At 44.1% G+C, this 26835-nt stretch overlaps 1 protein-coding gene across 2 annotated transcripts; it reads right to left on the reverse strand.

Annotated features, from left to right (window-relative positions):
- Positions 1-633: 633 nt before the first annotated feature.
- MAP3K14 (mitogen-activated protein kinase kinase kinase 14) lies at positions 634-26829 on the reverse strand. Of its 2 annotated transcripts, none has more exons than XM_055697512.1 (16): positions 26740-26829; positions 18996-19268; positions 18353-18422; positions 16301-16511; positions 15564-16172; positions 14382-14519; positions 12086-12215; positions 11222-11353; positions 10685-10789; positions 9286-9449; positions 8737-8887; positions 7755-8105; positions 6477-6583; positions 5516-5660; positions 4843-4943; positions 634-3951 (listed from the first exon to the last, which is right to left on the reverse strand). In XM_055697512.1, exons 2-16 carry the CDS (start codon positions 19246-19248, stop codon positions 3787-3789), a joined length of 2832 nt encoding a protein of 943 aa, XP_055553487.1. In that variant the 5' UTR covers positions 19249-19268; positions 26740-26829; the 3' UTR covers positions 634-3786. The 2 variants fall into 2 exon arrangements, with proteins under 2 accessions (XP_055553487.1, XP_055553488.1); XM_055697513.1 differs by lacking the exon at positions 26740-26829 and adding an exon at positions 26588-26608.
- Between the last annotated feature and the right edge of the window lie 6 nt (positions 26830-26835).

Consider the following 26835-nt stretch of genomic DNA (forward strand, 5'->3'; position numbering starts at 1 on the left):
GTAGTTGTAGACATTGGTAAGACCCCCTCTCTGTCTCCTCTTCTCCAGGCTGAACAACCCCAGCTGTCTCAGCCCTTCCTCACAAGGCAGATGCTCCAGCCTCCTCCTCATCTCATCTCCGCAGCCTCCGCTGGCCCCTCTGAGGTAGTTCCCAGTCTCTCCTGAACTGGGCAGCCCAGCACCGGACACAGCACTGCAGACATGGCCTCACCAGGGCAGAGCAGAGGGGGAGGATCCCCTCCCCCACCCTGCTGGCCACGCTCCTCCTCGTACCCTCCAGGGTCCCACTGGCCCCTTGGCCATGAGGGCACACTGCTGGCCTACCAGCACTCCCAGGGCCTTCTCCACAGGATCCCCCCACCTGCAATGGGACAGGAGAAGGAAAAGGGATATCTATTTGGAAACAGAGAGAGATGCCAGTATATTTAGCAAAGCCTGTGCTTAGATGCATCAGTTATTTACCACTGCATCAGCTGTTGCTGCCTCTTCACACCCAGAAATGACTTCTCTCTGCATCCCCCCAAACCAAGGGTGATGTACAGCACAGTTTAATCATACCAGGCTCCCCTTCTTGAAAAACATCTTATTCAGCACCATCATCTTGTTCTCTGGGACAACATATCATACCACTAGCAATGAGAACGAAGAATCTTTTTTTTTCCAGCTTTATTTTTTTCCCTGTGAAAATGCAGGTCAAAAATGTTAATTTCAAGAAATCACAGTTTTATAAAGTGTCATTCGTTCAATACAAGCTATAGTCATTCCATCACAGTGCCCATCCCAAAGAGATTACGAGCTTCATATTGCTTTGCCAACAGTGATTTCTCCAGACATTCGGAAGGAGCTACACAACAAGAGCCATCTGCGTTTATCACTCCTACTGCTATTTGTCCTCCCTATCCTGAACTGGGGTTCTGTCCTGAAGACCAGTTATGTTGTTATACACAGTTTCAGCCAAATTTTAACGTGGATAACGAAAAGCTTTCCTGACTTTCCCTTCTGTCAGCATTGCATAGCCCGCCTTGATCTGGAAGCTGGACTTTCTATGCCTGTCACAGCAAGAACGACCAGCCGAATTGAGAGGAAACCATCCTGGCAGCAGAAGAGAGTCAAGGAGACCTCAAGCAGGTAGGTAGCAAAAACACGAAAACCCTGGAGATACTCCTGAGAGGAGAACCACATTATTTCAGGACAGTAAGAAAAACACCAGTGGTTTGTGGTATTAGCTGAAGTGTCTTTCCTATTCGGCAGGGACTGCTGACACCACAGCCCGCATGTCTGGCCGGCTGTCCTATAAAAGATTTGTTAGGTGAAAATCTGCAGTCTCACTTTCTCACTTGAGGTGGCAGCAAAATAGGACTGAAGGTTCTGGACAAAACAAAGAGGATGGAGATACTGGCTAATGCTGGTGTGAGAGTACAGGAGAACATGGACATTTCCGTCTACCCAACAAAGACATTCTGGGTTCGCAAGGTTTGTGTAGGTGGCCTGAGATTAACGTTAATGCTATAGATGAAGTGTAAAGCTCAGAAGTCCTGCAGACAGAGGGCTGCTGCGTCCTTGCCCCGCTGCTCAGCAGAACGCAAGTCTAACATCAATGTACCAAACTGTACACCTATACATTGAAGCATTTAGCAGACAACAGTGAAAACCACGAGACGCAGCCTTTGGGAAGGGAACAGACCATGCTTTCGTATTGACACACCACCAACAGCGATGTGTCATATTGACGCATCACCAGCAGACTCTTCTTAGAAACAACCAACAGGTTTTTCTCCTCCCCACCTCAGAGGAAGCCTAGGAAGGGTGCCAGGCGTGGGAAGTTTGGTCGGTGTACTCAACATGTGCTTGGGAGCTCCTGAGAAGCCTGGAGAGGCATTTTTGATGCCTTCTGCTCCTGAGCTTACAATTCTTAAGTAGTTTATGGCATCTGAAAAAAGAAATAGAGCCAACCTACCCACTCTCCCCACTCCTTCCTGGAAAACATGTGCGTAATCTGTTAATTGTTTACTAAAAAGACTCTTAATGTGGCATTTCAGATATAATTAGGTGCCTATTTTGGACAACATATTAAGTGCTTTAGAACAAAAAGTGCTATAAAAACTATACCCATAGTGGTGACAGGTTCAATATTTCTTCAAGGGTTCCACTTTTTTATTACATCACAACTTTACTTTTCTGATTAGGGATGTCGCTGCCTAGCGTATCAATACCAGCTGATGTTCTGGGAGACCAAAGGGTATCAGGTGCTTAAGGAGCACCAGTCCTCAAAAAGGAAGGCCCAGAGTTTAACTTTTCCCAGCTATTTTCTAAGTGACCTTCGCTTAAGAAAACTGCCAAAATTCCTGCCCCGTTGCGTCCCCCAGAACCAGCATGGATGTGGCAGGGCCTACCCTGCTTTTTGGGAACTGTTTCTTTATTCTGCCTGGATGTAGATAGCCCCTCCTCAGAGGCCATGGCACTCAGCACTCTGCAAGAGCCACAGGACACCATCAAGTGACCGTGACTTCCAGGTGTGCAAGGACTTTGAGCAGTCCTGAACAACTACAGTCATAGCTTATGCCTCCCTCTGGTGCTGCTCCAGGTTATAGAAGGGCTAGCAATACCTGCCCATCCGAATTTGACCCATGCAGTTTTAGTATACTCCAAACTATTCACAAATCAGTAAAAAAAAAAGTTCAAAGTTTAAGGCACTCTGGGCCCAGCTGCCCATCCCACTCTGTTAACACGTTTTGCAGTAAGGGGAGCGGTACAACGCCCCGTGCCAGTCCCAAAGTGCTAGTGAAAGCAGCTGAGATAACACGCCATGCAGAACCGGGGCACCGATCTCCAGTGGAGGGGCCGAGCAGCCAGCCACGTAGATAGCTGGGAAGGGAAGACTTATATAAATGCTGCAGCAAAACTCACACCTTGTCTGAGCTGACTGAACCACCGCCCCTCCCCCCTCCAGATGGAGCTGCCTGGGCAGGACAGTTCTTGTGAAGCCCCAAGTCAGCCGTGGAAAGAGGACGGAGGAATACAAGCCCTTCACCCTGCCCACCAAGGAATACCATACCCTCCTCCTGCCCTACCTGCCAGAGGTGGCAGCAACACCAGAGAGAGAGCACCAGCTCCAAAGTCGGGGAGGAGACCTGAAGGTGAGAGCTGCAAGCAAAGCTCTTTCTGGGAACAAAGTTATTTTGTGATTCAAGAAGGAAGCGTCTGCGGGGAAGGGTGGGAGGTGAAACCAAGAACCCAGCTAGTTACTGCTGTAGATTTTCCCCATGCAAAAGGCTTGAGGTAGAGATGATGCTACCAAGCCTACAGAAACGTTAAGTTTTTCCTTCAGCTAGAAGGAAGTTAGCCAGCTCCCCTCAGCACAACCAACCATAGCTGCACAGAAGATGCCCAGCCTTCTCCTTTGGGCAAGCCCACCAACGACTGGCTTCACCTCAGAGGCTGAGCAACACGAGTTCTCATCCAATCCCCCTATTCTCCTGAAAAGCACAATCGCATTCCTCTGAAAAGCAGGAATTTCCACCCACCATTCTCAAGCTCAACCTAACACTCACACCCAAAACAAGTAATTCCCACTGCTCTGGAGAAGATCTAAGCTCAGGACATGTCTTGGAACTGGATCAGAACAGGTAACAGAAATGAGGCCCAAGAGCAGCGAGCTGGTGAACTGCTATCCTACTTCAGCACAAAACACCAGTAACTGCACTTGGTGCTCCATGGCAGGGGTGGTTGGAAGCTTTTGCAATTCCTTCTTTCAACAAGGTAAAAACCTCCAAAATAGAAACAGCTTCATGGTCTGTTCTCCAGCTGACCATGTTTGACTCGCCATGTCCAGCTGACGCTGCAGTCAGGGGCAAGGGTGCATTGCAGCTCAATACCAGAGTCGGGGACCTCCATGTCGTAGTGAACTGACTGGCCTTCTTTAGTAACCAGACTGAAAGCAGGAACTGGTATCTGTGAAGCAGGACAAACAGATCTGAGTGGCACTTCAAGTCTCTTTCAGGGCAGAATATCCCTCTAGCAAACCCAGCAAATAGCTTCCCAGCCCCGTAAAAGCTCCTGGAGAGAGGCTTGAGCTTAGCAGTAACATCCTACCCTTCCCTTGTAAGAAAGTATCTCAGAAACTGGACTGGGTAGCACGCACCCTGCTGCTGAATCGCCTCACCCAAATTTTTGACCATTGCTGGCGGTTCCTGTGCTGCCTCTGTTTGGGGACTGCGAATCTCTGCAGGCTAGCGATATTTTGCTTGTGATGTCCAAAAGAACTAAGTATACCAAAGAGAATCAACACCACTAAAACATTTTCTGGACTTCTGCAACCTCTTTGTTTAGAGATGATCACCACATTTTACACTCAGATGAGTCACAGTCCCACAACCACTCAGGAGTTTCTTTCAGGGGCTGCCAAAGAGGCCCGCAGTGAGGTTCCCTGGAGTCTGCCAGTATCTCCTCCAACCTAACAATCTAGAAGCATCACAGCCAAATACAGCCTGCTTCCCATAGCTGATATTACTGCTCTTGATGAACAAGTCATACAGCGACTCCTCTTTAGGGAGAGGGGAAAGAATTTATTATCGAGCAGAAGAATTTTTATGCTGCAGCACAGGTACCTTCTAATCGTGAGGTCCCTATGGTCCCTATGACAATTAGCAATGGATTATGATACAGAAAACACCTTCTGGTGTCACGCTTACAACAGTGACACTGAAGTTACGTTACTAAATGTCATTAGGGTCCTTGAATGGATTTCTGGGTCACTGGTTTTAAGGCATTATGAGGCTGCGTTATGGAAGAAATTGCTTCTCAGACAAAATGCTGTACTTAACTCCCAGCTTTGTGTCTCACCTGGCTGCTTATCCCAGTGGCAATGTCTCCCACCTTTGTCCTATGAAAATCCCTGATGTGTAAATTTTCTCCACTTAGCAACTGGATCTGGATTTTCACTCCTGAAATGCACAAAAGAAGTCATTAACTTCTGCTGCAGGCATAATGGCTTCACAGTCCACCACAGAACAACTGACTAGCAAGGTACATACATCAGAAGAACTGGTTTTTTGTCATTAAGCATTTAATTTAGGTAAGGCTTTCATGGAGCAGGGAGGCTTGCTGAAGACAACAATGACTCACAAAGCAGAGCTGGATTTAGCAAGAAAACAGCTGAAGAGATGTATTGATCTGCACAACAAGCCCTCAAAAATACTTTGTAGACATTTATGGTTATAAAGCATATATTCCTGCACATGGCAGTTGCACGAGGCAAGGCATACAAAGCTGAACGAGACTCTGTGCCTTCAGGAACTTCTCTGGCTTTTACTAAACAGTGTAGACCTGAGTGTCTTCCACCCATCTACGGCTGGGGCAGACTTAGCCTCTTGACAACTGTGTGCTTTTAGGAGGGTCTGTGCTAACACAGCAACTAAAGGGTAAGAAGAGCTCAAAGACTTCAAATCGCAGTCCCTCTACATACTGAGAAAATTATACCTGACCATTTACCCAAACTTCAGAATTTCAGGCTCACCGTTGAAATAGCTAGGAGTGTCTGTGTGCCGATTGCGGTTCAGCAGATTGTTCCAACTGAAGCTCTGTCCATCTGCCTGGCTGTTCCAGGAATGAATTCCAGAGCTCATAGTGTCCCTCAAGCTATGAGAAGCCTTCATGGAGTTCTGCAAAAGTAAGCACCAGTTTTTCAAAGGCTCCTAAAGAAAATGAGCTTGCATGAGACAAACATTAAAACAACATCAGGAAATAAAAAAGTAGAAATACACAGGGACCTAAGGCTGGGCATTGAGTTACTCAGCATTCACGTGACATCTAGAAAAGGGGATGAATAGCAATGCAACCATTTGCAGACATCGTAAGATATTCTCAATAATGAAATCAATAATCAGCTGAAGAGTCAGATGAGAAAGGGAGGTTTTATCATACTGAGTGACTGGAGAATAAAGCATCAGATAAAATTCTAATGTCAGTAAGTCACAAGTAGCATACAGGAAAAATAGTTAACTGTACATAAACAACTACGGACCCTCCATTGCTGTACTGCTTGGAAAAGTCTGTGTTATCTTAGAGTCACAGAAGGTCAAACTGACAACATCAGCATAGTGGCGAGTACCCGTCAAAAGTAAAATTAAATGTTAGGGTTAGGTATTGGGTTAAAAAGAAAAAAAAAAAAAAGCACAGTCACATCCTATGCTGCACACTATGCTGTGTCAACAGCTGAACTACTGTACAGAACTCTGCTCAGTCCTCCTTACAAAGCATTAAAAGGCTGAGAGGAGGAACAGAAGTAGGAAGCAATGATGATCACAGTCAGAAATTACTCCTGTAGATGGCAGGCTACACAATTTCGGACTCTTGAAAGTATCAACAACTGTGAGAAACTCTCTAGAGGTCCACTGGTCACAGCTGCTGCTTTCCCCGAGGTGTTTACCCTGCTACGCCACCCACCCACAACACGGCTAGCGTCCATTTACACTCACCTTCTCACTAGCATCTGACACAAATGGGCTGTCGATGCTGAGACATGAAAGCATTTGTTCTTGCTCTTCCAGCGAGTAAGGCTGTGAAAGGCTGTTCAAAAACAGTTCTGCAAGCAAAAGGAAAGAGAAGGAAGACATTTCCAACGTTTCCTTTAATGCCTCCCTGCTCTAATTGCAGTTACTGCAATTAATACCCAAAGCTTCTTCAGCATTATCTAATGAACATCGATACTGGTGTCCACAAAACACGACAATTCCTTTGCTACACAGAGGCTATGGGCACCACTGTGAGAATAGGGAAACTGAGCCAAAAAGGACAGATGAATTGTGCAATGACATAGAAAATGCCAGAGACAGGGCTAGTACCCAGAATTTCCCAGTTCTGGCCTATTATGTCACCTATCATTCTTCATTCTAGATCCATCCACATTATACCCTGGGAAAAGTCAAACTTATGTACTCAACTCTTGCAGTAACTTGCACTGATGATATCCAGCCCTTAGAAGGCTGCTGAAGATCCAAAGCCATTTGAGAAGAAACCTGACTCTCAGCAACCCCTAAAATGCTACTCCTCAGTTCCACGACAACAGCCGGATTTCAAGACACTTTTTTCCTAGTCTGAAGTTTTCAATTCATTTACTAAGACTAGAAAATACGGGGTAAAAACAGTGAAAGGTTGAGTTATAATGCGGCAATGGAACTGGACTATTACTGCTCCACTGACTTTCACACCAAAGTTACTGCTGGTTTTCAAATTCTGGATTGCTGCTGGTAATCAAATTCATTGGCTGGTGGCTACAGGTTTTCCAATGCCCAGGACAAAGAGTTTCAGACTGATCCTAGCTATATTGCTTTGTTTGACATCTGCCATCCAACAGGCTTATCCTGTTATGACAAGAATTATACTTGAAGACCTAAAATTTCAGATGAAGTTGTAATTGCAGACACTGTTTATACGGTGTACGTAAGCACAAGTCTGAAACTAGCTGTTTTCTGAGAGGTTCCTGCACCTCTCACAGAAGTTCCATCCACTGTTCAGACAGCGGGAGGAAATACTGATCACTACCCCTGTAGCATATTTAATTGGTTAGGAGCTAGTAGTTTTGGTAATTTAAAAGAAGGCCGAGCAATGTGTGTAACGAAACAGGAACTATGAGCAAAATGTCATCCAAGCTCAAAAACCAGAAATAACTGTCAAGAGGCCAAAGGAGAGCAGCTGTATTTTTATCATGCTCTCAAGCAAAGAAATTTGAATTCCCTACATAGCCCATCGCTTACCTATTTCCAGCTGCTGAAGCTCTTGTTCTGAGATGGTTGTTGCTTTCTCCACATGGCTGCAGCTCTTCAAAAGGAGAGGAGTCGAGGAGAGAGGTGGAGGATCCCAGGTCTCTGATAATTCCTTGCACACATTCCAAGGGGTTCCCTCGACCTCCTCGGTTTGCTCTAGAGGTGGCAGTGGTAGGACTGCGCTTGCACAAGAAACTTTGACTGCCAATTTTGGGTCAGAAACAGTCTCAGAAACTGGGCTGACTGTGGGGGACAGGGATGTCTGTGGATTGTTTTCTTTGTTCAAAGATAAATGCCTAGGCTCTCTGTATTCGCCTTTCCAGGGGCTTGTCACACCTCCCACTGCAAAAACAAAAAGCATACAAACATTATTAAATAAAGAAGAGGAAAAAAAAAGGTAAAAGCTTGCCTTCATAATCAGTTTCTGAACTCTTATCTTGCTGTAAAATGCCCAGCTTCTTCAAAAGACAAAACCAGATCACCTCTACAAATTCTTGTTGCATTACAGAACCTTTCAGCAGGATTAAGTTGAAATAAATTACGCATAGTCTCAAGGGCAAGACTGGACCACCAGTATGAGTTACAGTTCAGGATGCAATAAACCTCTGCTTTCAGTTTCGTGCATATCAGGCTCCAGCTCAATAGATGCAGTTGATATTTCAGCTGAACATGAGGCCAGCCACAGCACACATCTTCATAAACCCACATAAAGCAAAACATTGTCTACTTCAAGCAGAGAAGGAAGAAAGACTGTGTGACAGCACACAGGAAATTTTAATGTAGTTGTGTGAGAAACACCCGGCTGCGGGTAAAAGCTATCAACCCAAAAATATACATCAGTGATGAAGCCTGTGCAAACAATATACTGAACAGTAAAACATACTGATAGTGCCCATAAGACCACTATGATGTAATTAGCCATCGGCCACTTTACCAGTGCAGGTAGGAAGCTTTAGACAAAGGACATTTCTACCTTCTTCAAGTGCGACACTAGTCTTAGTTTTCAGTTCAGATGCAGATGCTCTCTGAACAGGCTCTTTCTCCAGACCCATCTTAATAATCTCAGCAGTCAGAGGGTTGCAGGAAGGTGGAATTTCCCTCAGAGGAGGTGGCTCTTTAGCTATCTGTGTAACAAACAGGAAATGAAAGAGTTTAGACCAGAGAAGCTTAATTTGATTTCAGAAAGGTTCTTCCCACCCTGAGACCATTTCTAACTGAAATTACAGCATTAAATGAGACACCTGAGTGGTAATTTTATTACAGATGAATAGCTACAAAGTTACACCCAAGTCATGAGCAGGATACGAAAGGAAAAGCCCTAGCATGTGTAGTACACAGCAGCCTAAGAGGCGTAAGAAATGATCAGCTTTCAAAGCAAGGTTGGCATCATCTTAGATGTCCAGTTGGCTTAGATGCCCAGTTGGCTCTCAGCCAGCCTTCCTGAAATGACTGCTCTCTAGCTAGGTATAATGAGATTTTGCAGGCTAAGTACCTTTCACTGGAGATATGTTGGGTCGCTTACCTTCAGACAGAGTGGGTGATTGTAATACTGGGTCCAAGGGTGGCACCCATTAAGCATATGCAGCATCATACAGCAACTGCTCCAGACATCCACTTTGGAGTCACAACGCTTTCCCATCACCACCTCTGGAGCCATATGAGTCTCCGTGCCAGGTACATAGTTCCCTAAAACCATTCAAATGAAAACTCATTGCATGTAAACTACAAAACTGTTCCAATGCAACTGCTGGGAAGCCTAAGGCAGCCTCCTTGTCTTTTCAGTTTCAGTTGAAGTGAGAAACAAGTCACCTTAACCCAAAAAACAGCATTATGTGCTCTTACAAGCTGTTCAAAGCCTACATCTCTGTATCAGTCCCATCTCTTATATATGGATCAGGTATTAAACTCCCCTTCCAACCACATCTGAAAGGCAAAACATCACGCTCTACTGGTGAGCTTGGCATTAGAAAACATGAGCACTGTGTCCAGCTCTGGGGACAACATAAGAAGGACATGGACCTGCTGGAGCAAGTCCAGAGGAGGCCATGAAGATGATCAGAGGGCTGGAGCACCTCTTGTGTGAAGACAGGCTGAGAGAGTTAGGAGATTTTCAGCCTGGAGAAAAGAAGGGTCCAAGGAGGCATTATAGCAGCCTTCCAGTGCCTAAAGGGGCCAACAAGAAGCTGGAGAAGGGCTTTTTATAAAGGCATGTTGTAACAGGACAAGGGGGAACGGCTTTACATTGAAAGAGGGCAGATTTAGATTAGGTATTAGGAAGAAATTCTTCATTGTGACGGTGCTGAGGTGCTGGCACAGGTTGGCCAGAGCAGCTGTGGATGCCCCATCCCTGGGAGTGTCCCAGGCCAGGTTGGATGTGGCTTGGGAACAACCTGGTCCAGTGGAAGGTGTCCCTGCCAATGGCAGGGAGCTGGAATGAGATGGTCTCTAAGGTCCCTTCCATCCCAAACCCCTCTGTGATTCTATGATATCCTTCTCTTGCAACAGCTGCATTAAGAAGCCCTGTAAAGTTTAAGTGCCCAAAAGTCAGTGAGGAATTTTGCTTTAGTGGAGGTCAGGATTCTTTCCCAGCTGTTAGTGAGGTCACATAACAAGTCAAAGACAGACTTCTAAGTTTCAATGTTGCTCCTTGCAGGGACAAAACACTGAATGTAGCACGCTGTGACATAATCTCACAAAAAATAGAACAGCCTCCTTGACTGGGAGATAAGGACCACCTTTCAACCTCAAGTTCGTTTTAGCTGTCAGTGGGATACATCACAGTAGGATCAATAAATGTGACACTATGAGCAATGTTAAGTCTGGAAAATACAGTTGTTTGCAAATTAGCCATATGTAAATTTTCAAAAAGAAAGAATGAGTCAGTAGGGTAATTCTTTAGAATTGCAGCAGAAAATCCTTACCTGTGACCAAGGACTTTCCCAGGCCATCTGGATGAAGGTGAGCAGAGTGACCAAAGTCACACAGAAGAGCCCTGCTTCCATCATCAGACAAGAGCACATTTTCCGCTGGCAATGATAAAATTTTAATTAATCAGTCTCCTTTGTATTATGGTCACTGAGATGGGAGAATTGTCAAAAGCCCACAGAGCTGCAGGTTTTTTAAGCCCAAACCAAGGTCTATTACTCCTATGGAGCAGGACTTAAGCAAGAAGACAACTATAATTATCTCTACTTATAAGCTACCAATTATCTATCCCGGAAATTCTCCTACCCCAGTGAGGGGTCAGTCTGGGCAAACAGCCTGTGAGACCCACCAGATGACAGAAAGGAAGAGGTGACCAAGTATGATACGCCCAGCTGCTCAGAACCAAGTTAAGCTCTAATCTCAAATGCAGAGCTGAAAATCTAGTAAAAAACCTTTTGCTACTCAGTAACTTAATCTCCAGTTTGCTGCTTCTAAGAAAAAGGGAAGAACAGGTACCTTAAGTACTGTCCTACCTTTTACATCTCCATGGAGAATGTTTTGAGCATGAAGATACTCCAAGCCCTCCAGTGCCTGGCCCAAATAACTGAGGGCTCTGTCCTCTGGCAGGCAGCCGCTCTGTTTAATTAGCTGACCTAGTGAGCCGCCTAGAAAGGAATCCAGAGGGTCCGTGTTAGTTTATCTTTAAATTCTTCCCAGCATCATCAGCGTTCCTCGTTGTTTCCGGTGAAGAAATGAGAACTGCCAGGTATGACAGCCTTGATCTTCCACACATGGGTCTGTTCCTTTTGTTTATTCCCAAGTTCTTACTCCCACAGAAACTGGCCTCTGTCATGAAGCCTTTTGCTTAGTGTGAGTTTGACAGTGTTGCTTTGCATCAAAAGCTACTCTGTGATCATATCAGGCATTTCTAGGTGCTACTGATCACCAGGCTGTTTCTTCACAGACTGTGTTTTCCATGGTCCTGGCTAGAAAAAGAGCATCAGGCAACAGAAGCATCTAGGTTTGCTTATACAGTATTCCCTTTTCCAGTACAATGTGCTTTCCATGGTGCCATGCAAATAAAACATGAAAGCAAAAAACAGAAAATGTGTTCTAGTGGGAATTTGCAGCTGCTGTTCAAGAGATACACATCTTGAACTGGAGTGAGGCAGGACTGGAAATTATCCACACACACTCCCTTCCAAGAAAGGCCATTGCCACACACCAGCAGGGTTGACACATACCTATCCCAACCCACTCAGGAATTAACACTAGGAACACTCTGGATACAGCAAAGAATTAACAGATTTAAAATAGGGGCAGGAGGAAGAGGAGATCAATGTCCACTGCATTCAACAGTTACAATGGTGCTTCCATTGTGGTTGTTCCATTCTCACCCTCCATCAGCTTCATGAAGATGGTCACCCAAGGTCCTTCCTTCACAGCTCCGTACAAGGGGACAACTTTAGGACTCGTTACTGCAGCACATGTTGTTAACTCTTCTGCACGGAAGTGTTCAACTTGTACCTAGCAAAACAAAGAAGCAGCACTGAACAGATCTGGTGACAAATCCTGACAGAATTGTCCCTCTCTGATGATTAGGTCAGAGTGTCCTGGACCATTTAACAGCAGAGGCACAAGGATGACCTTCATTAACAGAAATCAGTGGGTACAACAATAAGGGGAACACTCAGAATGATTCTTAACAAGGATGATGAGTCCCTAAATTCTCAGTGTCTGAGTAAAGTGAAGATTTGTCAAAAAAAGATGTCAAGTTGCAGTATCTCTGGCTTATAGCTGAGTACTGGTAGTCTTCAGGAGGAAGGTCATTTCTGTCTCAGTTAAAAAAGGTAATGCTGACAATTTAAACATTCTGCTTTCATTAAAAAGGAAAAAAATTAAGGATGATGCAGTACTTCGCAAAAATAAAACTTCCCCAAAACAGGAGGAAAGATGAAATAGGACCACAAGCAATGATCTACACTATCACCTTTTTAGGTGGCACTCTGCCTGCACAGGAAAACGGTTAAAGAAAGTTTGGCCAAACTAAATAAAACAAGAATTTGCTAAAGACCAGAAGGAAAACATGAGTCATTAAGATTCTGGTGGGAAAAGGATGTATCATGTTTCTTCACTGTTAGCAATCCAGCTATCACCAGTTTTCTTTAATCTCAAGAATTTGGAGAGCAGGTGCTTACAACACCAAGTATGGTGAAAGAAGGTCAGGTAGTCCCCTTCTAACACAGGCAGACAGCAGTAACTGAAGACAGTCACTGATGTAAAACACAATACGTCATAGCAAAATATTCAACTTGCATGTTAGACCTCACTGGTTCAAGAGTTTAGTCTGAGAAGATTTATTTCTGATATAGAAGTATCCTTTGAAATCCTCCAGTAATAAGGAAAAAAAATAAACTGACATTCTGAAAGACTTCAGCTTCTCCTACTCTCCCATTTTCTTTTCAGTACAACCACTGCTTCCTGAAAACATAGCCCACTAGTAAAAGCTATTTCTCCTAAGACTGTGTATCTGCAACATGGATGATAAATTTAAGTAGTTACATACTGTCAGAAAACAAGCTGGTCATGTTGCCACAAAATTCCACATCTAAAATGTGAGGTTGCAGAATAGGAAGTCATTTTTGTAATGCTTTAAATATGTTTGCTTCTATGTACCTGACAAATGAAATGGTTAAAAATACAGACAAGCTGGCTTAATCTTGCATTTACATCTTTCCATGGGCAATACATCAAAGTGAAAACAATGTAAACAAGAAAAGTCAACATTTTCAATTGACAAATGCAAGTTCCAATTCTTTTTGCATGTATTATTTTTGTACTCAAGACAAAACGCTTCCCACTCACTTGTTGAAGTTTTCTATCAGAGTAATGTGAGAAACATCAGCTCACAGAGGTGATGAAACTATTCAAGTTCAAACAAAATAGTTTACATTCTCATCATCTACTTGCATTATCACTCTGCCTTTACCTCTGAGGCCCCCCCATGCCTGCCACAAATCAGCACCCTGAATCAAGTTATATTCCACATGCTTCACACATCGTATGAGAATGGCGTATCTCAGTGTACAATAGATTATTACGCCAGCTTCTGGAAAAATACACATCCTTTGCTGCATCTGTAACAAAACCACCTCATTACAATGTGCCAGTATTGTATATGACATTCGCTGAACAGATGAAACCTCTGTTCTAAGTGCCTACCGACTGCCTTATTTTTCACTTTACTCCTTTTTCAACAGAGAAACACCTGCCATGTCACCATTTACACTAGATATGTTTTAAGATGACAACAGTTAGATAAGCAGACAACTCACACAGCCGTCTCTCTCCCACACTCACTAAGCACACCTTAAAATCTTTCTGAAATCTCTACTCTCTTGCTTAGCCTGTCTCAGCACAAAACCCAGGATCCCTTGCAGCACGCTTTGAAGGCCAAATGAACCTATTTCTGGCTGCTAAGCTTGACCCCCTGCACACATACAGGTTCTCTGTCTGCTCCTTCTCTCCATGCCGTCACCTTGAAGTTTTTCCTTGGACGTAACCACAGCAGCATTTCACTGTGGCTGTACAATAAGGTACCTACAGTCCACAGCAGCTGCAAGAAGACTTTTTCTCCATAGGCCTTCTTGTGTCAGGAAACCCCCCCCCCCCCCCTTTCTCACGCATAGTTACCTTTTTGGCAGCACACTGAAATCCTGTCTGTTTATCCTCTATTTTGTATACTTCTCCAAAAGAGCCAATGCCCAAAGAACCATGACACTTGGTCCAATGAACCTCTTCTCGGTACTCATAATCCACTGGCTTTAGTTTCTGGAAGTTAAAATCAGAAAACAAGATGAAGCAAGGAAAGTAACACTTAACTGCTGAGCTCCACAGACAGAGACGAACATTTTCAGAAAAAGCACAACGATAGGTACTGCTGCCCCTCTAAAAATCCCTGTACAGAATTACTTCTGTTATGGGCTTGAGATGAAATGATACAGGAGGACCTACTTGATTTCTGTGGACTCTGATCTAAATGAGTGCATCCAATTGTTGTAAAGGAAGGCCACCAGTATTTGGATAGCTTTGAAGCTCCAAACTATTCCCTCCATGGGCAGGACATTAAATACGAAGCGAAATGCTACAAACAAAATAAGATCCGTGTGACTAAATGTAGACATCTCTGTGTGAGCTAAACCTTTTTTATAGTTAGTAGACTGAGATTGTGCCTTAGGTCTCTGTAAACATACTTAGGCAGGTGACACCCTGAACTCCACCGACAACACTGACAGGGTCACAATGATTCCAGAGAAAGAGGACTCTAAGAGGAGTTTATGGTGGCAAGAAAGAACTGAATTCAGAAGAAATGAATCATGCCTCTAAGATTTCCACGCATTAGCTATGCCCAAGCCCTGTGTTTGGCAAGGGACAACAGGTAAGTTGCTGGAAGGAAGCAGACATGCTTTTTGCACGTTCACGATCTGCACGTCCCTGGTTTCTGTCTGTGTCACCGTTCAGGTCATCTATAGCCAATAAAATATTGCAGCCTGTTGACCTGAATGGACTGGGTTCTTTCACAGACAAACAGAGAAGGTGTTTGAAGACTGGCTAAGCAAAGAAACACTTCTCCTAGACAAGCATGCATATTCTGTAAATAAGCGAACAAATTAGAGCCACCAATCTAAGACCAGGGCTTTATATCCTTCAAAAAACAAAACCGCATCTTTAACTGGCAGTCTTCAATTGTATCAAGAACCATCCAGAAAATGCAGTCTGGTTACAGAAACTAGCACATGGATGCAGATTCTCTCTCTTCTGAAGCCCAGGAGAAACTGCCTTCCACAAGACTAGTGTGCAGGGTCAGAAGATCACCTCGTTAAGTAGCACGCCTTCATTTTCATTGGCTTCATGAAATTGTTCCTTCAGGTCCAAACCACCTCCTCTCCACGTCTTGGCTAGGCTGGCTAAATTTTGTGGTTCACCAAGACTCACGCTCCCCTTCAAGGCGTCTACCAAGTATTCTTCCACAGAAATCTTGTCTGAACTGGTTTTCACAGACTGGTTGATGCATTTGGGGAAACTATATTCTAAGTTTAGGCCAGATAAGCGATGCTCACTGTCTTGATAGTTGAGATCACCATGCAAGTACGTCTCCAGAGCGTTACGTTTCATGGCAGGGAGAGGACTGTCCAGATGTGGGAAATGAGGGGGTATTATGTTGTAGGGAAAAGGATGGAGAGTTTCAGGCTGTGGAACACTGTCCCTCTGATAGTGCCGTTTCCAAACATGATTAAGGCACTGAATAGGGCTTATCAACTTGTGCAGTTCTGCTTTGTATTTGCTCCCTGGTGAATGGAGTTTGCCTGTGGACAGAACTTTCTCAGGTTTCTCAAATGGCAGTGGATCATAGACCAAGTCCTTGTTAAATTCCGAAACCCAGAAACGGTTTCTGTAAAGAGTATTTTGGTGTGATTCATCCTCCTAGAAAATAAACCAAAACAAAACAGCTGAGCAGGATCCTCAATATAGCCATATGAAATTCAACCAAGAATTGTTAGGAGTTTGCAGGGGTCCCCACAGTACAAAAGGAAGTCTTTAAGGATTCTCACCTGGACAGGAATTGGGGTGCAGCTCTCTTGCTCTGGAGTTCTGGGACCGCGCCTGCCAGCAGCCACTGTTTGTACTTTCAGCTTGGATCTTTTCTTGTGACGTTTCTTTTTTGTCTTGCCACGATGCCTCCCTCTCCAACAGGTAGGTGCCATCTTTCCCTCCGTTGCATGGGCCACATTGTTAGGGATTTGATCGAGACTGTCTGACCGGCTATTGGAAACCAAAATGCATGAAGTCTCTTAGATCTGACAGTGAAAGCACACCTCCAGTTAACAATTATGAACCACAGAACAAGAATGAGAATCAGAAATTCTGCCTTCTGAGATTTAAAGAATCGAGAATTATAACATAAATTCCTGCCTTCTAATATGTAGCATTTGTAACCTCAATGCACAGTAGTACACCTGGCATTGTAAGAAATAAATATGGGTGATGTGGCGGGGAAGCAAAGCATTAAGTCTCCCACTATTTGCAAATTCTACAAAGAATAGCAAGACTGGATGGCAAAGTAGAGGTAAAAGCACTAAATGTCTCCAAGTTGCTTTGAAACAGCCTGTGTCTATGATTTATAGCAAATGCACAGAGATTATGTATAAATGCATTCTATTTCTAAAATTAATAAAAGTGTTTGTAATATAAGTGTCTGCTCTACTTGAAAGAAAAATAGGCTTTGCACCAAAGAAAAGGGATGACTATGTGCATGCAAATAAAATAGCTTCAAAAAGCAAAAATATTCTGGCATGTAAAGATCAGTAGTACAATATGATTTCTAGAAATGCATACATATGCAAAACAGCACTGGCCAGCACACCAGCTGGGGGTCTGCACAAACAGGCGCAGCTCTCAAGAGGAACATTTATCTGCAGTTATTCAATACCAACCACAGTAGTTAAGATTTTTTTTTTAATCAAGTTCTAAGAGAAAACAGGATATTTGATCTTCAAATGAAGAAATCCTAATTCATTCAGAATAGTTATATTTGTCTGCCTTTACTGAACAGTGATGCAGTTCACAGCCAGCATTGCTCTCTCCGTCTTCTCCTGCTGTTCCAGTGCAACACAGAGTGCTAAGAGATAAAATAAGCAGAGTTCTAGGTGATGGCATTACCACATTGCCTCGAACCTGAACATATCGCTGGTGTGCCTTCCACATAAACCTGTCAAGAAATGGTTCCCTCAGCATTTCTTCAGTTCCTTCATGGGACATCGTAAAGTCCGTGGGCAATGTCAAACCATATACCTCACAAGGCCAGATTCAGTGTCTGAAAGCTGCCGGAAAACAGGCAGTACCTAATTCTAGATCCCAGCGGCCCACTTCACAATGTGCTGGAGCTGCCTGGTAAAGCTCCAGTGCTTAATAACGCTCCAGTATGTGCCCCAACAGGGCACATATTCTTCATGAAGAAAAAGTGGCTCGTTCTCAAATGACTTCAGAAAAGCAAGTCCTGTTACTCCCCCTCTACCACTTTCAGCTTCTCTTCACAACTCTATTTCTGTTGCTGATGCTGTCATCAGACAAAGGTTCTTCTCTCATCCCTTTTTGTTTATCCTCCCTGGAAATGAAACAGTTCCTTTTTCTCAGGACTACTTCTAGCAACAACCTAAGTTTCCCACAACTTTTCAAGGAGGATGGTATAACTTGGTTTCAAAAGCACCAGGACAATTTAGTTTAAAAAAAAAAAAAATAATGCAAATTTTCCCTTGGATCCTTCTACTTCAAGCCCATGAAACTAAATATATATATATAAAAATCACTCAGTCATTTCCAAACAAATTTGACCAGCCAGAAATAGAAGCAGAAAACTACAAGGGCCAGCAAATCAGAAGGCATCGCAATAAGACAATTGCAAGGTGTTTCAAGTGGTTTGTACTTCAACGTGTATTTTCTCCTAACAAAAAGGTTTTGAGGAAAATGTTTGGGCAAAGACACACTCTTCCCGAGCCTGAGACAGAAAAGCTAATTCAAGCAGGAGTGGTTTTGGAAAAAATACTGCAAGCACACAGAGCCAGGGTGATCTGGATCAAGTCAGCAGATGTTAAGAGATCTCTCACCTGTAACGCTTACTATGAGCAATAAAGGATCTCTCTGATAAAGTGGGGCTGAACTCCTGACTGTTTTCACCTGTGTGAAAGAAAACAGGATCATCACATGTCTTCAGTACTAGGCAAAGTCTCTCCTAGTAACAACTGGACCAAGAAACAACTCTACCAACCTGCTAAATCGGGGATCCAGACAAATCACCACACACTCGTGCCACATCACCAGCACTATGTTCTTGCTCCCCCAGCATTAAACAGCTTCCCAGCACTGCGATCTCCTGACCCCCCAGCTCTTTCCCACCTGACAGTTTTAATTTGTTTTTCTTCTGTTTTCCGTTTTCCTCCCTCTTTTAAAAAGCCTTTCAGAAGTCAGCCAAGAACAGATGATCCAGCAGGGCACATATTTATAGTCAAAGCTAGGTGCAATGGCCTCATGCTGTTCTGTTATTTATGCTTTATTCAGTGGATGCTGCCACATTATTAAGAGATTTCATGAGCTTCCTAAATAGAGACTGGGATGTGTCACCAACTCCACCCCACTTGGGATTACAAATAGATTTTGTCTCAGCTCTCCAGGAGTGCAAAGTGGGTGAAATCTCATACTGCATTACACATTCCTTTTTCTCAATGAAGAACAGCCTGCCTGGCTACTTACATTCTGCTTGGGCAATAATAGAAATTGATGCACAGCCTCCTTCTGTTTCTTCTTTTGCTGTTCCTTTGGTGATTACATCATTCAGGATTTTCCACTGGCTGTGAAAGATGACCTTCTTCGAATCTTCTACTTTGCAAACACTGCTCTGCTTTTCACTCACTGACTCGTTCAGCCCCTTGGTAGCTGTGAGCTCCTTCTTGTGCTTGACGGCTGGATCAGGAGATCCCTGGCATGTAATTCCCATCACTGCCATTTCACAGGTTCAGGAAGTCACTAAGGACAAAAAACCAAAGCAAAACACTTGTCAAAATTGTTCACAGGCAGAAGCAGCTTCAAGTTCATGAGAAACAGGAGGCTGCTGAAGGTATCAGATTACTAAATAATTAAAATCAAAGTCCTACCCAACCTCTCAGCATGGAGCTGAAAAAGAACCCAAGACTGCTGCCACCTCTCCATCCCTGACTTGTATCACTGAGCATCTGAATAATCGATGTTATTCTCAGTACTAAAAATATGAGACCACACAGGTTTCAAAGGGAAATTTATTTCTTGGTCTGTTCCCTTAGCTTAAATGCAAACAGTGAAACCATATAGAAGAGAGAACTCTTGTATCACTAAACAGAAAGAATATTCACAAAAAGAGAAATAAAAGAGAAGACATGTAAGATTTTCTCCTAAAGTACACCTAAGAAAAATTACATGGTGCTCTCGCACCACATGAAATGGTCATAAAATCCTGCTAATTGCTTTCTTCCTTTTACTCAAGTCACCCTTAAATCCATTTCTCATTTTTCCTTCCAATGAAACAAGGCTAGACAAACAGATTGCCCATACTCCTCCTTTGCTCCCCTTCCTTCCCCTTAATTGCCAATAATTTTTGAAATCCTTGGTCAAGCCTGACAAAAGTAGAGGTCTTACGATGTATTGGACTAATGCAAGTTGGTGCTGGACAGAGGACAGCGATGGTGCTGGAAGAAACAATCCCCTCTGGTTGGCAGCAGCTGGCGAGTCAATCAGCACGGGCTGCTAGCTGACCGGTTAGCGTAAATGTAGCTCCAAACAAGTCCCAGCATACGCCAAATCTTGGCCAATTGGCAGAGCAGAGGGAGGTGGAAGGGAGCCAGGAGTGGAAAGGGAGAAGTATAAAGAAGCATGGAAGTAAGGCGTTGTGGGACAGGGCAGGGGTATATTGTGGGGTGAAAATCAGGAACGTGGAGAGTTAGAAGTTCCCTACAACCACACTGAACACGAGCCCACAGGAAACATGGCTTTGGTTTAGCTCCTGATCCCCTCACCTTGGATTCTGAAAAAGTTAAAACAGTTGTCTTCTTTTAAACCAGAATATGCTCTATTGACTCTTAACTGTAGAGGTCACTGCCTCATGCCAGTCCTCTCACAGCTCAAATGCAAAATCTTAAAATGAACATTTTGGTTGGTAAATAACCCGTGAAAATTCAGAAACCTTAGCAAACACATAGAGGTGTGAAGTACCATGAACCCAGGATAAGACAAGGAGGAGGGGCATTTGAAAGGAGGCCAACAAAAACAAGATCTTAGAATGATTACAGGAGCACATCTTTGAGGCTCATCAGTTTAAATCTGCACCAGGGGTTTTCTTTTCCTTTTTTCTTTCCTTTTTTTCCTCTCCACCTTGAACAGTTGCCTGGGGCAAACAGGACATTTACTCTAACTGACTCCTGGCACCACAGAGATCAATCAGGAAAATGACAAAACTAGTGGGTGCTCTGTGCCTAAAGGACCACCAAGGAAAGGGAAAGGGAGCTGTTTGGGAGCCAACTGCACGAACCTTGGTGTGATGAGTCACCTAACAACCTGGCAGGTGTACAAGGAAAGTCAACAATGACCACATTCAGCGGCTAAGCAGAGAACAGCTGCTGTGCAAAAGAAGTGGTGATGACAGTATCCCACTCATTACACCCGTCCCACTCCCTCTCCTCAACAGAAATTATGTCAAATCTCAGTGCTGTAAAATAATCCCTTGGAGCAGCAGAAAGAGAGCCTGCCAGATGACTAACCCAAGCCACCAGTGACCAAACTGACAAGTTCAGAGCTATTTTTAGACTCACTCTCTCCTGACTTGCATTAACTCTGTCTCTCCTTGCCCTCCCCTCACCTTCAAGGACCTTCAAGGTCTGCAGCGCAAAACCATTCCCATCGCCAAAAAATACATAATTCTACAAGTCACTCCTCAGCTTAGTTAAAAGACAATAGAGGGAGGGGAGAAGTAAAATCGCAAGTCCTTGTCGCCCTCTGAAATGGAAAAGAATAACAAGGAAACATTACTGAGATTAAAGTCAACAAAGCACATACCTCACTCACGGACTAAAAAAAAAAAATAATAAGACGTAGCTATTGTAAGCAAGGTCCTCTAACACAGCAGCTGCCTGTGCTCAGACAGTTTAATGTGTGACTCAAGTCTACAAGGCTGTGTAGGCTCAGAAGCTGCAAGCCCAGCCCAGTTTAACTGTTGCTGCACAATTTTCAGGTCCTTGTAAGAATCAAAAAATCCAACTATTTTTACAGTACGCACAAGGCATAGTTGGCAGAAGTTGCCATTAAAAAAAAAACCAATCACAATTTAAAAATAATTTTTGAAGCATAACTTCTCTTGAAGTTACAATATTCAGAACTGAACAGACTACACCGATTGCTGTGCACTTGGAGGGGGTGGCAATCCAGAGAGGTGCAAAGCATTCGTAAGTCCCATTAACTTGGACGTAGACACTCCCTCCACCTCTCAGGCCCAGGCCCTGTACACAGCCCTTCTCAGAGAAGCTCTAGACAAAAGGCAGCCTTGGGACCAGTAAATGGGTACCTGAGGTCCCACGGCAAGACCACTAAGAACAGGATTTATCCACATGAGACATGCTGGAGCTGTGGTTTCACTGCCTATTTACTTGCCACCACTCCAGGATGAGCACAGCTTCCTGTACAGACGTAACTGATGTACGTGCAACATGAGGAGCTTCAAGTTATTGAGCTGGCGGGTAGTTGTTTCATACCCTGAACTGCTTCTCTGGTTTTCAAAACCTGCTCTCCCTCATCCAGGTCACTCAGATTTAACTGTAATTCTTATTTCAATATCCCTGACTTTCTTCCTTCTGTCGATGTGTATATGGGCTCATTATTTTCAAGGAAGAAAGAGGAAGTCAGGTCATGATGCAGTAGATAAAAGTGAATACTACACTCCTAGCCCACAATGGGCTTTTGCTAGCAGTGCTGAAGACTACTTGCTTCTTACCTTCACTAAGGTTTTACACTCACCTCTAGTTAACTAATGTTAGTTTTCACTGCTGTAAAAAAGAAAGTGCGTTTTTACAGAATGAAAGCCAAACACAGTATCAGTTGTGCTGTGGAGGCACCGGTCTGGTGGCAGAGGCAACTCCTCCCTCAAATGATGTCTGCGCTCCTGTGAGAAACTAATATACTGGATAAGGTCATCTGAGACTTGTAGGGAGTCAGAATTAAGGAGACACTCAAACACTATTAATATAAGAGATAATCAAGTGCTTTCTACTCCATTAAAACCTCCTCCCCTCGCCCTTCTCTAAACATGTCCCTTTTCACCAACTTCAGCTCTTCCATCTCAACTGGAAGCTACATGTAGCAGGGACCTTAAAAGAACATCTGTATGTTTCATTAAGTTACTATGTATATAGAAAGCAAGACTCATAGCTGGAAGAAAAAAAGTAAAGCAAATACCTCTCTAGCACTAAAACACAGGCAGCACAACATTATACAGGATCCTGCTTGGTCTGTCTGGGTCAAATCTCCCCTGCCAATGGCTTTTTGGAGATCTTCAGTTAACATTTTGTGGATTAGCCCATAGATTTGGTTCAAAATGGCTTGGGAGAGAGCTTTAAAGCATACATTAGACTTCATAAGTCAGCTTCAAAGTATGCAGATCTCTTCTCCTAGTCTGACTGCGAATGTTCAGCAGCAGTTTCACATTGACATTTAGTTAGAAGGGAGGAAAAAAAAAAAGAAAAAAAAATCATGTTGTCTCAGTGAGGTTTCCCACTTCCTTATTGAGAAGAGTTTTATGAACAATGCACTAACTTAGGTTAGCCTTCTCTTTTGCAGCTGCTACTGGTTTATTAAAACAACACAACTAGCATTTTAGAAATGTTGCTTTGCTGACCACTACAACAAAGCAACAACTGGGAAGAGCCAGGAATTTATGCATCACTAGAGCAGGGAATGTCAACTAGGAAGAAGAGCATACACCTTTCTGGGGACCTTCCAGTCCTAAGAACTGTCAGTAAGTACTCAAGAAAGCAGCAAGTCTGCAGCCAAAAGAACCTATCCAGTGTATTAGCTACAAAATCATCATACAAAGACATCAAACCTTGTCAAAAACCAAGTTTCACCAAAGAAAAAAAAGATGACACTTGTTAAAAAAGAAATAAATCACACTAAAGACCTGGTTTGGGGCTGAAGGAGTTGATATACATGTAAAACCCCTTCAAACCCCAGGCACCGTTTCCCTTTGTCCCTGCCTCCTTGCCATTGTCTTTCTCTGCTTGGATGCTATTGATGGGGCTTCCTTGCCAGCCCACGTTTCAGATGGAACTGAAATTAAGACTATTCCGTTTTTGGTCGTGTTGGTTTAAGGCATATTATTGTAGCAGGGGCCTGGGGTGGTTATTTAAACAAGCTCAGTGCTGTCAGCAAGGAGAAGTTTCAGTTTGTGTCAGAAGGGACTTTAAAAAAAAAGTTGTAGCACTCCACACACACCCCCACCTTAAAACACACTTAATGCCATTTTAAGTTAGTATGTGCAAGAGGAAAGTTAAAAAGAAGAAAAAAAAAAAGAAAAAAAAAAGGCTTCCCATGCATATCTGAGAGTTCCAATGTAAAAATAAATAGAATGCCTGACTGATTAAAATACTGGTGAGTCAGACCACCAGTTGCTATTCCAGGATGCTCACAGCCTTCATCTTCTCTTCTTTAACCAGTGTTATCCATTTGTCTTGTTTGAAATCTTGTCTGGATCCTCCCAGTCACTCATATATTGTCAAGTACTGCTGCACGCAGGTTTACCTTAAGATCCCCAGGTAAAGCAAAAACTTCTACCTAAACCACCACGGAACTGCCTGTTTGAAGGATTTCACTATCAGCCTTATGTTCAGGAGTAAGTTATGTTACAAATGATAATAAGTACGTAAACATATTCTTTGAAGTGGTTTGATAGTAAATACTTCAAAACCCTGTTTCAGCCCTTTGTATTGCTTACTGTAAACATCAGGATAATGAGCTTCAACTGTCTTTTTAGCTGCCAGACATTAGTATATTGCAATACTTTGGTTACAAAGTCTGTAGGAAAACATTTGACTGGCTTTAACCATCAGCAGAATTTCTAAAAGTATCTAAACACTCCTGTCTTCATTTCCTCAAGTACAACCTTGAGTACAACTCGCCCTTTAACAATTCTTTTCATGTTGTTGAACAAAGATATGAATAACAACATTTGCCCAGAGTTTATAAACATGACCACAGCCCCATTCATTCAAAGAAGTGGCTAATTTTTCCCAACTGCTTTGTAAACAAGCATAACAGAAAGCATCAGAACAAACTTCAGCCTGACAAGGTTTTGCATTCCAGCATGGCTTAGCTGTTCTCACACAAGCTTTCAAGACACTGCTTAACATCATCCTGGTTTTTAAGACCCACCTGTGGAGTGAAACTATTTCCTAAATTATAACAAGATGATATAATAAAGCACCTAAATGGACAACTTCCAACAGTAACCACAAACACACATTAAAATCAGTTCTGCCCAAGCAGGCAGGACCGAGTTTTCACCAGTTATTGCTATACATTGCTTTACAGCTTCAAGTTTTCGACAACATTTATAAAATGCCATGTAAGTTCACAAGGAAGCAGTAAGGCTGAAATGGCTGAAATGCTAGGCAAACCCAAAAGTCTAGTTAAGTTTCATATAGATAGAAACATTTAAATGCAACTTAATTTACGATTGATCCTGTGAATTCGCTTATGATGATTTTATACTATAAAGTAGAAATATGAACAGACTGGAGTAGTTTCTAACTGTCCAGCCTGAGATAACTCCCATGACACAAATTCCCGTATTAACTGCAAAAGAGTTAAACAAGGTGAGAGTCCACATTCTTCAGGGCCCCGGGGCCCTGATGTCACTAAACCACGATCAGTTTCCCACAGACTAAGCCTCATAGGCCTCCTTCTGGTCCCCCCCATGCATCCCCTTGATCTCTCTTCCCCAGCATCTCTAGACCGTTCCCTAACTCAGGTCTCTTTTACTCCAAGCCAGCTGCTCTTCTTGGAACTTAGATATCTTTCTGTCTTCTAGACCTCTGTCCCTCTGTCTCCAGCAGCAGGTTTGACTGACACTTGCCAGCAAGCTTCAAAAGTCACAAAAGGAAAGACAAAGTGACAGCATGGTCACGTTTGCCTCCATCCTCTTAGCAGCCAGAGTAATAATTAGGCACTGCATCACTGTTACGCTAAAAGCTCAGCTCTACCTTCTCACATTTAACACTGAAATGAGATTCAGGACAGACAGTGGCAAAGTTCATTAACTCCAGTGATGTTAGACCAGACCCTTAGGTTTTTGAGTTGTTATACATTTGTTTGTTACACTCCTTCCTCTCAGCATGCTATGTAAAGAGTCACTCTCTTATAACAGTTAAAATTTAATAGTTAATAGCAAATGACTCATTCCAAAGGAATCTAGAGGCTGTGCCACTAACAGATTTCAACTTAGTTAAAATGCAATAAAGCAGGACACTACAGACAGATATTTCAAAGCCCGATTCGATTATTCTTATCGCTAATGTCACAGCAGAGAAGGTGTGAGTTATTACTCATAAAAGAGTTCAGGAAGCCAGTTGAAAAGAAATTTAGATGTTGTTTATGGATGCTAGTTTCAGACTGCTGCTTCTTACATGTGCAAAGCATCGAACACATGTTTCTAATGCAACCAATTAAAGCAGACAGGAAGCATCTGAAATCAACCACAGCCACAGCAGCAACTTATTAATCAGCAAAGAAGCACTTTAACCTTTTGCCAGAAAAAAAAAAAAAAAAAGCAGTGTCAAAGAGAAGCGCGATGGCGAGATGTGAGGGGCAAGCGGCCCAGCTGTTTAACTGAACTTCAGATCTTATTCAGTTGAATATTTTGATTAGCTGATGTCAGGCCTGCCCCCTCCCCGGGCCTGCATCGCTGGGGGAGGCAGCACCTAGCAACACCCAATAGGCACGGCAAGGCGGCCCCTCGCCGCCTCCCTCGGTGGGTGCTCCGGGACAGGCGGGGAGCCCAGTCGGCGACACCCGGGCGCTGAGTTGGACGCGGCTGAGGGGGCCGGCGGGACCCAGCCACGGGGCTGCGGCGCGGCCCCACCGGGGCCCGTTAGCCAGCGGGCACCGCTCCCCCGGCCTCCCGGGCGGCCAGGGCCTGCCCCGTGGCGGCAGCGGCCGGGCTGCCCTACCGCGGGGCCGGGCGGCGAGGGAAGGGTCCCTCACACCCTGCCCCCGCAGGCGGCCGCGGAAGCGCCGGCGCCGGCCGGCAGCGAGCTCCAGTCAGGCCCTACCGGACAGATGCGCTCCGCGGGTCCCGCCCAGAGCGCTTCCGCCGCTGCCCCCCGGAGATCCCACTCTCTCCCCAGGTCCGGGTCCCGGTCCGGGTTCTGGTCCCAGTCCCAGCCCCAGCCCCGCTCGGCGCCCCAAGGGCGGCCGCACCTACCGCCGCGGCCCAGAGTCCCAGCACGGCCCCTCAGGCCTCCTCAGCGGCGCCGCGCTCACTGACAGGCGGCGGCCAGCGCTGGCCCCGCCCCCCCTC

This window comes from Falco cherrug, chromosome 20 (assembly GCF_023634085.1).
Source record: "Falco cherrug isolate bFalChe1 chromosome 20, bFalChe1.pri, whole genome shotgun sequence".
NCBI lineage: Eukaryota > Metazoa > Chordata > Aves > Falconiformes > Falconidae > Falco > Falco cherrug.